This window comes from Protobothrops mucrosquamatus, unplaced genomic scaffold (assembly GCF_001527695.2).
Source record: "Protobothrops mucrosquamatus isolate PMUCROS unplaced genomic scaffold, P.Mucros_1.0 scaffold226, whole genome shotgun sequence".
NCBI lineage: Eukaryota > Metazoa > Chordata > Lepidosauria > Squamata > Viperidae > Protobothrops > Protobothrops mucrosquamatus.
The window spans coordinates 878,513-892,335 of NW_015386577.1; the positions used below are offsets into that span (position 1 = coordinate 878,513).

The 13,823-nt window shown below is 36.1% G+C and overlaps 1 protein-coding gene across 1 annotated transcript in view; it reads left to right on the plus strand.

Annotated features, from left to right (window-relative positions):
• Nucleotides 1-13,823, plus strand: part of WNK1 (WNK lysine deficient protein kinase 1) — a 129,772-nt gene that overhangs the window by 62,506 nt on the left and 53,443 nt on the right. The window contains exons 5-7 of the mRNA XM_029283779.1: nt 6,493-6,581; nt 7,747-7,966; nt 9,556-9,892. Of these exons, the coding sequence (XP_029139612.1) occupies nt 6,493-6,581; nt 7,747-7,966; nt 9,556-9,892 (646 nt within the window). The remainder of the gene's footprint in view (nt 1-6,492; nt 6,582-7,746; nt 7,967-9,555; nt 9,893-13,823) is intronic.

The window sequence follows — 13,823 nt, forward strand, 5'->3', positions numbered from 1 at the left end:
GGCCGGTGAGAGGTAATCTGTGGCAGAAGGCGGTCTCGGAGGTAACCAGGTCCGATGCCATGGCGCGCTTTAAAGATGATAATCAACACCTTGAAGCGCACTCGGAAGGCCACAGGCAGCCAGTGCAGCTCGCGTAGCAGCGGCGTTACATGGGAGCGACGAGTCACTCCCATCACCGCCCGCGCGGCCGCATTCTGGACTAACTGGAGCCTCCGAGTGCTCCTCAAGGGGAGCCCCATGTAGAGAGCATTACAGTAGTCCAGGCGGGAGGTGACAAGAGCATGGGTGACTGTGCGCAAGGCATCCCGGTTCAGAAAAGGCCGCAACTGGTGCACCAGGCGTACCCGGTAAAACGCCCCCCTGGCCACAGCCGTCAACTGGTCTTCCAGTGTCAGCCGTGGATCCAGGAGGACCCCCAAATTGTGAACCCTCTCCGAGGGAGCCAGAGTTTCGCTTTATTATCATAACATAAAATAATCTGTTTCTAATTTTTTTTCTCCTGTTGAAATTGTATAGAATGAATATACAGTCTATCTGCACTAGTTTATTTCTTTTGCATGTCCTCATTTAACTTGGAGCCAAATTAGAATAAGTGTTGAAAGTGTGATTGCATTTAACTGATCTTTTTTTTAAAAATGTATGGATGACACATCTGACTAGAATTGCAGGAAATGGCAACAAAGTTGCTGTATGCTTCTCTTTTAATAAAATCACTTTTAAGAGGGAAACTGCAACTAATGCTAGTAGAGTCTTCTTGAGTAAGTAAGAGTCTGAAATTATATTGGATGTCTACGTTTGTGGAAAGTGAAGACAGGAGGGAGATATTAAATCTGATTCTAATTTGATTTTTTGCAATTTTTTTAGATACAGACATATAGAATATATTTATACAGATTATCTAATGTGATCTTTGGTTACTGGCATGAATGTGCATATACATTTGCCCATGTGAATGCCAGTAATTACCCATGAATGAAAATGAAGGGAATATATTCCATAAACTGACTTCTTAAAAATATCACTTTTAACAGAGTTGGAAGGGACCTTGGAGGTCTTCTAGTCCAACCTCCTGCTCAGGCAGGAAACCCTATTCCATTTCAGACAAATGGCTGTCCACTCTCTTCTTAAAAACTTCCAGTGTTGGAGCATTCACTGCTTCTGAAGGCAAGTTGTTCTATTGATTAATTGTTCTAACTTTCAGGAAATTTCTCTTTAGTTCTAGGTTGCTTCTCTCCTTGTTTAGTTATTTTATTCTAGGAAATACAATAGGGATATTTTATATTCTATTCTAGGGAATAATTAGATTCAACAAAATGTATCATAGTGTGGTTTTAAAATCTAATATGGCTAATTACAGAAGGTACCTATACTTTCTGCAAGTTACTTTTGCAACTAGATTATGTTAATATTGAATAAACTGAACAAGAGCAGTGGTAGGGTATGTGTTTTTTTTTTAAAAAAATGCTGTATTTATTAGGGCACGTTGTAGACCCAAAAGGAAGAAATTAAATATGCAAGCCTCCCAGACTTTGTTGCTAATAATAGGAGTTTGTGTTTCACAAGGAGCATTGAGCAAATGAACTGCCTTGCATGTTATTGCCGTGGGGTTGGAGGGAAGCAAGGTCAATTTTGTTTTCCATTGGGATCATGGGTTCTTTTTAAAATTCCTTTAATGGTTTATAGCAGCCTGCAACTAGTTCAAACTAGCACCAAAATAGCCTAGCAAAATAGTAATGTAGACTTGTAAAAGCACTTTGTTTGTGCAGCTTGATTCAGGAATTTGTGGGCCAACGTAATTCATGATAAAGTCTAATGGAAGATTAAAGTAATTCTCAATAAAATTCATTTCAGATTCTGTATTTAAGTCTCTTGCTTCGAAGAAATACTGACTACTATCCCAACTGTTTTAACTTTCCTGATATTTACACATAGGGACACTCCATGTACATTTTATACAGACAGTTGTGTATTATACCTTTGGTGAACTGCAGCTGGTGTATATATAATAGTATATGTTGTTATGGATATGATTTAGGTATACTAGCAAACAGTTCTTTAAAGTAAATATATTCTGCATCTCAGATTCTTTGAACAAGACTTTTTAAAAATATATAGAGATGAAGTATTCTAAAGGTACAAATTAATCATCCAGTAATAACATTAAGTGGTAGCAGTCTAGTAAACTACAGAAGTCATCACAAAATATAATAACATTAGTCTAAATAAAAGCTTTATATTATGGAAAAGCAGCAGCAACACATTTTCTGTGCCTGCTTTAAAAGTTTATAATATGTATATATTTTAACTTTACTGTTTGGTCAGTTTATTAATAAACAGGTTCTTTTGACTCTTACAACTGAATGTAGACATTACAAATATATATATGAAACGGCACCATCTCCATTAGTCAGAACAAAGTCTGTTGCTTTTTCTGGGGCTATCTTCATCTGAACCTTACTCAGAATAGGCTAATGGCAGACCAGTGTGCAGTTCTTTGCCCAAATGATTGAGCTCAAAGTGCTGTTAGATACAACTACCATGTCAAGTGTAAGAGTACTAGGGCAATTCCAGTTGTATTCTCTGACAGTTAACTAATGTAACAATAACAGTGACAGATGCAACAGTAACCATAACAATAATTTGATATAATGTACCAATTTCTATTCTGTTTAGGATGGGATAAAATATATTGTAAACTCTTGCAAAGATTGCAGTAGGAACTGAATAGGGAAGGAGTTCTGTGAGTTCTGTTGTTACTAAGTTTGCAAAACAACTGATAAGTAATCTTTCAAGAAACAAAGATATTTCATTTTCTCTTCTGTTTTTTTTTATCTTTCTACATGATATTACAGTTTATTGAATAGCACTGGTTCAGATTTCTTACCACTTTGTAAGAAGTTACAGGAAAGCGAATGGGAGGAGCTCTAAACAGAGTTACATATGGCATGGCATTGCTGAAGTGGTCTCTGTCTCAAGGGTCCTTGGCTGTGAAAGCAGTATTCCAAACAGAGCTCTGACTTCTAGAGGCTGCACAGAATGAGGGAAAGTAAAGTTGTAAATGAAGAGGATATGTTTCCTTTAAAGCTCAATGTCTGCTTTCCTTCTGCTGTGCGTTAAGTGTAAAATTTAACAGTCGTTAAACAGTTAGAACAGTTTTGTGCACAAATTCTGTATATTAGTATTCCCTGATGGATTTTTCAAAGCGAGATTTTTGTCCGGTGTTTCTCATCATAAATTCACACTGTTTCTGTTGTTCCCACAAGGAGTGCGTCAAAGAGGTAAGAATTTCAATCACACAGATATACAGTATATTTAAATTAGGCTCTTGAACATAAGTATCAGATTATATCTATACTTAATAATGACAATGTTTTCTTTAAAGATTTAGTATTTGTAGATGGTTAGGAATGTTCTTATGTAGGCAGACTGATTTCAGAAACATGTTACGACTTAAGTTTTGTGAAGATCTGGTTAATTTTGTGTGTTATGTTCATGTTGGTGGAGTGTAATAGGTCTTTAATGTTTGTGGCTACAAGAATATACAATACCAACATCTGTATTTTTCTAGCTGTTTGATATATTATGTAACTCGATTGTTCAGAATATTGGTTGTTAACTTAGGAATAAAGTTAAGTTGCAGTTTGTGTAGATTCTATGCATTGTAAAACAACTCCTCTCATATACCATGTGAGACAGGTAGAGTTAGATTCTAACTATAACTGTTTCCAATAGAAAGATTAATCTTGTTCAGAAAGGAAAATCAGAATACCTGCTAATGCCCATGTAAAATATATAGAAATTTTTACTGCTGAATGAATATTCTATTGTTTGATTGATCTGGTAGGAGTTCATTTTGATTGAAGATAAAACAAATTATCTACTATAAACAGTTACGACAACAGATTTGGATGTAGTGCAGAGAAATTTATCCACCAGTCTTCAACACATCTAATGGGGTAGTTAAGATCTATCTGAGAGAGAAATACTCTTGATCATTATGATTTTTAAAAATAATTTAATAAACACCAAATAGGATTTTAAAGGTAACTGCAGGAACTGAACAAATGCAGTCAATGTTCAGTCTGGGAGATTATCATGTCAGAGAAAGTCTTGTCATATAAAACTATACTTCTTAGATTTTTAATTTCATATCTATATAAATATAGATAGATATAGACATTAAAAACTGATTTGTATTGCATTTCTTTTGCCTTGTTCCATGAATGCTGACTGTAGGGGATTTTTTAAAATCAGGATTCTTATATATGTGGATCTATAACGTGTGTGTGTAGAGGGGACATGATAATAAAGTGATAATAAAGTGTTATTTACAGTGCCTCAATGCATATATGCACACTTGTATACATGTTTTTATGAAATGCTATACATTTCCTTATTATGTTAAAACTGAAAAGGTGGACTGGTGTATTTCTGTATTGCCTATTTGGAAGAGTGGTATGCTCATCTATTTCAGCCTCTATCAGTGTATGTTAATCCTTGAATCTTAGTAACTAAAATTTACAAAGATATTTAATAAGAATTGGAGGTTGGTACTCGCTTGAATAAGATGAGCAGTTTGGAGGACTATGGGAAGATGGTTGAATGAAGATTAGATGGTAATTTGTTGTTTACAGTCAGATCTGACCTTCATGACACAATGGATTTCACCAGGACTATCTATCAATAACAGCTTCTTGGGTTCTAGTAACTTAAGCTCATGCTTAAGTAGTTGAACTTAGCCACCTTGCTTTTTCTTGGCTTCTTTTTTGATTGCCCTCAATTTTTCCAAACAATTGGCTCTATGCATGGCATATACAAAATATGTAAAGCTTAACTTCATTATTTATGTATCCAGTGAGCACAATACTTGGGTGTCTAGTGGTTTTTACTTCATCGGGTATTAAATGATATATACTTTTTGTAATACAAGTTATTTTTGAACAGTAGTAACTAAGATAATTTTCAGAAAATTATCTGAACTGTGCTGTGCAACGTGGTTTATAAACTAGTCGTTTTTTTTTAACTTGAAAGACTTTTCTGTTGGTGGGGATCTTTGAGTTGTGAATATAAAATTTCCATGTTTTAAATATGCATGTAGTTTAGAATGTTATAGCTAGACCTACATCTTTCAATTGGGTCTGTGTTTTTCATCTGTTAGAAACTTTTTTAATAGATGATTAAAAATGGAAAAATGAAGATAAATAAGAATCATGTTAGAAAAGAAATTCTCCATTATATGACAGGATGAAAAAGTGGTTCTTGTGTGATGGCATGTTTGTGTGTAGGGGCACCTTTTGAGAGCATAGAGAAATGATTGAATTATTTTAGTAATACAATATGTATTCAATGAATCAAAACTCATTTACTATATTTTAATTAGGGAACAACTTTAATTTTAATTACATTTGCACATTTAATTCAAGAAATGTGCTATTAGTGTCCATGTTTTATAATCAATAAAATAAATGGCCATGAGATAATAATGCCAATGGCATTTACTCTTTAATGAAATGACTGATTGACTGACTGACTGACTGATTCTGCTACTTAAAGATTCCTGGTCTAGATGGCTAAATAAGCCAGCTGGGTGAACTTGGGCCAGTCACAATGTCAACCCAACCTAACTGAAAATTAGAGGAGGAAGGTGTGTTGGATATGTTCACTGCCTTGAATTATTTGTAAAAATAATAAAGGTGGGAAATAAATAAGATAGAAGACTGTAGGACCCATTTATGGAATACCTTGTACAGGAAAACCTTATCTCCTGATTTGGACAGAGTATTTCTCAACCTTGGCATCCTGGCCGGGAATTCTGGGAATTAAAGTCCACACATCTTAAAGTTGCCAAGATGGAGAAATACTGGGACAGAAGATCAAAAAGGTGTGTGTGTGTGTGTGTGTGTGTGTCTTTGTTCTAAAAAAGAACTTGCAATATCCAAAGTCTTGCAATATTTCTGAGTGCTAGACTATTTTTGTTCTGTGTATAAATTGTACAAATTGATTGTAAAGTTAAAATGGAGTAACTTTGAAAGCAGCCATATCTTATTTCACCCATGTCTTAAAAAGTGGACATTTGTTTAAAAAGGAAGACTCTGTTGGCACTGGGAGGAAATCAATCCACAAAAGGAATACCCTTATTGGACCAATGAAAACCACAAATTAATATCCACATTAATATTGGTAAGGTAGGCAAAGTAAGAGAGAGAAGGAAGGAGGAAAAATAGGTAGCTCAAGGTTGTAGAATGTGTGAGTGAGTTTAGTTGAACAAGATTATAAATTTTATAATAACCATTTTTGGATGCTGTAAAAATACTTTAATCAGTTGCTTTAGTCAAGAAACCTGTGAGAGAAATCATGAGACAAATCATCCTTTCATCTCTCATGTGTAATATATTTAATAAGGTAATTCACAGTATTTGCTTATATGTATATAAATATAAATAAAATATATGATAATGGCTTTCTTTGTTTGCTCTTATTTCTTTGTTTCAGGGAGTCAAGCCAGCCAGCTTTGATAAAGTAGCTATTCCTGAAGTGAAGGAAATAATTGAGGGATGCATTCGTCAAAATAAAGATGAAAGGTAAATGTTCTTCTACTTGGATTGAGCAGTAGAAATAGGCTGTGTGTTGACAGTTTTGATTAAAAATCTTTCAGTTAATCTGTAATGCATCAGTACTCTAGTAGAAATGTTGGCAGTTTCTTTCAGTAAAGGGCGAAATCCCACCTCTCTGGGTCTGCAGGCTTAGTGCAGCTGCCATTGGGATGGCGCCAGGCTGCAAGCAAGGAATCTTCCGAGAAGTGCCCACCCAGTATGCTCTGGTTTTCAGTCCTGTCCCTTGTCCTGGGAACCCAGCTAAAACCCTGGCCTGACAATCTCCATCTGCCTACCTGTTCTTTCTTAGCTCATGGGCTATACAAAAACAGACAGTAGGCAACTTCAGACCAACAGTCAAGTAAACAATCAAGAAACTGCCAAAAAGCCATTACTAAACAGCCCAACCAAAGAATCCCTAAGACCACTACCACCCACACAGACAAGCAAGACATCAGAATATAAACTGACAGCAAACAGCACTCCTTACTAGCACTGATGATGTTACCTAGTTAGGGTAATGAAACATTTGCAAGAAAACAAGCAAGCTCAGAGAGCACCAAGGACCCCTCATTTCAAAGCTGAGCTACAAATATTCTCCTTCATTAGTAGGCTGTATTTGTCCACAGGTCATAGTTTATTGACTCCTTCTTTAGTGTGTAATCTATGAATGTGGCACTGATTTTGCAAGCACACATTAACTTTTCTTTCAATCAAGGTCAAATTACACCCATAGTCTTTCTTTCAAGTTGCACTAATTACTTTCTTTCTAGAAAGGGCATAAATTTCCCATTTGTCCTCTCCTCTTTAAAGAATGGGTGAAGCATTAAAATGCATTGACACTATTTCATTTAATAATTAAGTAAAGATCTGCTGCCTCATCCACTGGCTATAGTATTGTATCATAATGATGTTTCCTTTAGATCTTTAAAAAAAATAAATGCTTCCTTTCTTTGGAGGACAAAGTGGCATGAATGCAATTTGACTTGGAATAAGAATTAAGGTTTTATTTGGGAAGAAAATACGTTCGGTTCAAATGGTAAAGTTTGAATAATCTTTGTATTTAGTTGCACTGCTTCTGTGTCCCTAAATCTCCATCTTACTCATGGATCCCCTAAATTGTATCTTGTTCTCTTCTTTCTATGATTAACAGATACGCTATCAAGGATCTTCTGAACCATGCATTCTTCCAGGAAGAAACTGGTGTGCGTGTAGAATTAGCAGAAGAAGATGATGGAGAGAAAATTGCTATTAAGCTCTGGTTACGAATTGAAGACATTAAAAAGCTAAAAGGAAAATACAAGGATAATGAAGCAATAGAATTTTCTTTTGACTTGGAAAGAGATGTTCCAGAGGATGTAGCACAAGAAATGGTGAGCAATAAAGGGATTAGGTATCTGTCTCTAAATATAGATTTTTGAGTTTAGAATATAGTTTGGTCCGTTTGCATTTTGATAACTATACAAAACTCAATACTTTAAAAGGAAATAATACAGGAAGCTATAATTCATGAGGGAATTATGTACAAAAATCATAACTAAACCTATAAGTCTCTCTATTTAATATAAGAATATTTTAAATAGGCAGATAACAATACAATTGGGCAAAACTTTGAAGTAAATACTATTTATATTAGCCAAGACCCACCACGTTTTTCAAAAGTGATTTTCTCCATTTTATACATTGCCAAGTTCTGGTGTATATTTAATGCTTCAGATATGGTTGACATGTATTCAGAAATAATATTATGGTATTTTACATAATTAAAAGCAATCAAGTCACTTGAACACTTGCTTTTTTTAAATGCAGTTTAGAATGTTTCTTGTCATGTTCCAGCAAAACTTTAAGCAAAATATTTAATTAGCAAAGTTTTTCTCCCATCAATCTGAGACAGATATTTCTAGATGTAATTTCTAAAGTTTAGCTACATAAAATGTTTGACATTTTTTTAAAAAAAATTCAAAATAAATCCACCTCAAAATGGTTTACAGAGCAGGAGATATTAAACAACAGAAATATAAATATAAACAACATAATAAACCTTTCATTTCAAGTCTATGTAGATTCTCAATCATCCAGGTCATGGTTGTCCCAAAGATGGTTTTTTCTTTGAAAATGTTTCTCCTTCTCATCTGAGAAGCTTCTTCAGTTGTAACTAACTGTTACTCAGCGAGTAACAGCCGATCCTCAGAAGTCTTTTAACAACCAGATGTCTGCAAAGAATATAAATCTTTCCATTCCCCACCAGTCAGTTAGAACTGAAGAAGTTTCTTGGATGAGAAGTGAAATGTTTTCAAAGGGAAAAAAACAAGAAAGTCCAGTTGCCCTTTGGAAAAAGCACAGTTGGTACTTTCATTTCAAGATTACAAATAGAAATCAGTACTTGAAACAGTAGCTGATTGAATATATTTAATTAAAAGTGAATTGAAACATTCAAGTCTTAAAAACATCCTGGTTTGAGTTCACCTGTGACTTCAGTTAATAAAACAGGACACTGCATCTAGGCTTTCCTTCCATTCCACGTACCTGTGGATCAGTTGTCCTATGAGGCTGAACAATAGTGCCTATTCTAATAGTTACACAAGTGGTTTATTTATTTAATAAGATCTCATAACATTTTGGGAGAATACTATGATGAATAATTTAAGTCAAATATTTTCTTCTAATATTCTTCTAATAGTAAATGTTACTTTAAAACTGACAAGCTGATTGTTTTATTTTTGTTGTGTCATTCTAGAAGTGGCTGTCTTACTATAGTTAATACCATCCATTCCTGTTTTGTGTGCCTTTTATAGTTATTTTTTAACTGTGAATGTTTTTAGGCATTATTTTTTTATTGATTGCTATACGCTGCTCAGAGTCACTTTTGCGTGAGATGGCGGCTATATAGATATGATAAATAAAATAGATGTATTTATTGTAATTCACCATTTTCTAATAGTATGAACTGTTCTTCCTTCAGGTTGAATCTGGATATGTCTGTGAAGGAGATCACAAAACAATGGCTAAAGCTATAAAGGATAGGGTGTCTTTGATTAAGCGAAAGAGAGAGCAGCGTCAGTTGGTGAGGGAAGAACAGGAGAAAAGGAAACAACAAGAAGTCAATCAGAAGCAGCAGACAGAACAGAAAACACAAGCAGGGTCTGCCCAGCAAGGCACAAAACAGGCTGTGCCTACTACAAGTGTCACTGCTGTTCCCACCACTTCAACTTCTGTTTCTACCCAAGTAGAACCTGAGGAACCCGAGGCAGATCAGCATCAACAGGTTCAGTTCCAGCAACCCAGCGTTTCCGTATTATGTAAGTACTTTCTGTAGGTGCCACCCAACTTCCACTTTTTTCACTCTTGGATGGTGGAGGCTAAGCTGTCATTAGAGATTAATGGTCAAATGTTGTACCTATGGATGCAGTTTCTGCCTTGCTGTTATGTTCATGAAATAGACACTGGTTCCTGCAGTGACAAAATAATTACAACAGAATCTAAATCATCATTGTTGGTTTCATATCTAGCAGAGAGAACCATAAATTGGCAGAATCAGTTGCTGCCATTGTCATCTAATCACACAGTGGAGAAGCCACTATTTTTCTCCATTTCATCTCTTCCTTACTATCATTAACATTATTATTAAACTCCAATAGTTACATAAATTATGGTATTGTCATCAGACTGGGCGGGATTAATCTATTTCCTCTATTTAGGAGAGAACTAAAAAAAATAAAAGGTTCAAACGACTCCTTTGGGGGGGGAATACATACTTCACTCTACTACCTACTTTAACAAATAGTTCAGGTACATTGTGAGCGAGAAAAGAAAGGCTGGGAGGAGACTTAGGCAGGCAACTTGGGACCTTTCCTGCTGACTTTGCTTCTGGGAAGCCAGCAGAGAAGGTAGCAAATGGCAATAACATGACCACAGATGCTGCAGTTGGTCGTAAGTACAAACCGGTTGCCAGGTGCCCCAATTTTGTTCATGTGACTGCGGGTGCATTGCAATGATCAGAACTTCAAACACAGGTCATATGTTTCCTCTTGAGCCCTGTCCTATTCTTCACAAGGTGAAGCTACTGAATTATTTCCAAATGCAGCCCAATACAGAATCTATCACTGTCTTACTAGCATATAAAGGGAAAGGCAATTTTGTTCACGTGACTGCAGGTGCACTGCAATGGTTAGAACATCAAAGACTGGTCATAAGTTCCCTCTCCAGCCCTGTCATATCTTGGAATAATTGCTGAACAAGTAGTCATGACTCAATATTGTATGCATTGACAATCAATGCAGTTTAGCTGTTGTATGACCTGGCTGTCCTGGCCCACAGAAATATTCACACGTCCTGTTCTGCACAAGATGAAGCTACTAAATTATTTCCAAATGCAGCCCAATACAGAATATATCACTGTCTGACTAGCATATAAAGGGAAAGGCATAGCACGTGGCATATGAGTTTAAATGAGTCTAAAGTATTTGTGACTACCATTGCCTTCCTAGCATCTCTGCTTAGAATCAGATCCCAAAAAGTTTCCCGAGATGGAACTGCATCTACAACCAGGTTAAGGATTAATCTAGATTGACTCTGTTTGCCTGTTTTCATCTCCCCAAAATTATTTTCTAACCTCACTTCAAGAAATAGTCAGCTTCCTTGATCCATATCCAGAGAACCAATCTAATCTACTACTGTGTGGAACTTACTAACAGGTAGTACTCCACTTACAACTGCAATTGAGCCTGAAGTTTCTGTTGCTAAGTGAGACAGTTAAATAAATTTTGCCCTATTTTAATGACCTTTCTTGCCACACTTATTAAGTTAGTAACACAGTTATTAAGTGAATCTGGCTTCCCCATTAACTTTGCTTGTCAGAAGGTCACAAAAGGTCACCTCATGATTCCAGGACACTGTAGCCATCAAAAATACATGCCAATTTCAAGCTTTTGAATTTTGATCACATGACTATGGGGATACTGAATCCTCATAAGTATGAAAAATGGTCATAAGTCACTTTCTTCTTCTTTTGCTAATGTTTAACTTGAATCTAGCATATGGGCAATTTGTGATCTATTCCATAGTCATGTCTTTGGTATTAATAACTAGACTCTTGCATTTCCTTCTACCAGCTACACAATTAATTTAATTTCTTCTCTGTGTACTTCATCTTGATATGTCCATCTATATATTGGCATTGTTTTAATTGTTTGAGGAATGTGTTAGCATTAAAATATCATTGGACTGGCAAAAATTGATAACTCGGCTGGGGGGGGGGGAGAGAATGGACACACATGGGAAAATTCCTTCCTCTTCTCTTAAGAGGGTTTACAAGCTAAAGTAGTGTGTTCTTTTATAATTATGTCAAGAGACACAAAATGTATGATTTCCTTTTTGGCTTACTTGGCATTCTTCAGTAAGACACAAAGGCTGGAGGAAACTGCAGGTAAATCACTAAAATTACATAAGTGGGAAGAAGACCAAAAGAGGAAATTGCACATTAGTGTCTCAGTTACTTTCCTCTGAATTACAATTATCATCTCCCAACTCCATGAAGCTCGTCTTTAAATGGCTTGAGACAACTTCTGATCTTAAGCTAGACTTTTATACCATAAGCAAAATTGTTACTACTGCCCAGGTAACTGTTATCTGTGAGATTCTGTCTATCATCATAACTATATAACTCTGTATGACTAACAACCAGTTTACCAAAAGAAAGAAAAAACAATATAAAAAGGATCACCATAACCCCCAAAAGTGAAACAGTCTGATACAAAAGAAAACTAAGGCATCATATAACCAGTTCCTCGAAACAGACACATGTTTCACTAACATACTGGCTCTGATAGGGTGGGGAGACACAAGGTTTAACAGCCTTCTAGAAGGTCAGGGCCCTGAGATACAAAAGGCATGGTGTTTGGGTTTGCTCTATGATTTGATTGGAATAAATTGTAAAAATATTTCCTAGACCTAGTATACTTATCTGGAGACTACAATTAAAAATATTCCCGTGGAGCTGATGAAGTGTGTTGAATTACTAATGGAGAATTAATATATATCTCCTTGTTATTACTCAGCCTGTTTTTGAATTGCAACAAGAGTTTTTAAGAAATTCAAAAGCCCACAGGCAGAAATCTTATGCTGTTATTTTTATTCAGGAGAATTTGAAGGAAATAATAACAGTAGTAATAGTACACATCCTGCAATGCTACCTTTAATGCCACCAAAGAACAACATCTGCCTATCCCAGGTCCTTGGGAAGGACTCGATAGGTGGACAAAAAATGCCAGATACAGTCTAAACATCTGGCTGACTGTGTGACGAACTATAGTAGTAGTAATAATAAGATTATGGCATATATCTCTGTAGAATTGATGTTGAAAAATTTGGGGACTGTGTCCAATACCTTACAAAGACCTTTTTCTCCATTTTTTTGTATATTGAAATCAGTGGCCCAGTAAATAGAGAAGTCCAAAATATTAAAATAATTTTAGAATATATTTTACTAATTAATTTTATTGCCTTAGATCAGGGGTGTCAAACTGCTGGCCTGTCGGCCGGACACGTCATGCAGAAGCTGCGCCTACCCCGTTGCGCGACGTCACAAGTTTGACATGTCTGCCTTAGATGAAAAGTGTTGCTCTATCTGATAATTTCAGATATGCAAGCCTTCAAATTTATTTTGAATGCTTCCTTTTTCGTGGATGGAATATGAGCTATTTCTGTAGTTATTGGCAAAAGAACGCATTCTCAGACAGTGTTCAGAATTAGTGCTTCTAATTATGGATTATCTGCTGTATAGATGAGGCACTGCAGTATGGTAGATGTCTGCCAATCCAAACATATTAACAAAATGGGGAGAGGCGGTTGTTGAAATGGCTTATTTAAGAATTTGTTTAAAAATTGAGAGCAATGTTTTTTACAAGTAATGTTCGCTTAATGACAATTCACTGAACGACCATTCAAAACTGCAATGGCACTGAATGGGGCATACTTACGACTGGTCCTTGAGGTTCAATCGTTGCAGCGTCCCACGTGTGATCGTGATTCAAGTGCTTGGCCACCGGCTCGCGCTTAAGACAATTGCAGCCCCCCACAAAAATGTGATTGCCAATTGCTGCTTTCCTTGCTGGCTTTTTACAAGCAAAACCAATGGAGAAGCTTGCAGGGAAGATTGCAAGTCTCCACTCCTTTCCCCTGGGCCATCCTGCCGCACCCTCCGCTCCCCTGTCTTCCTGCACAGATGCCCCG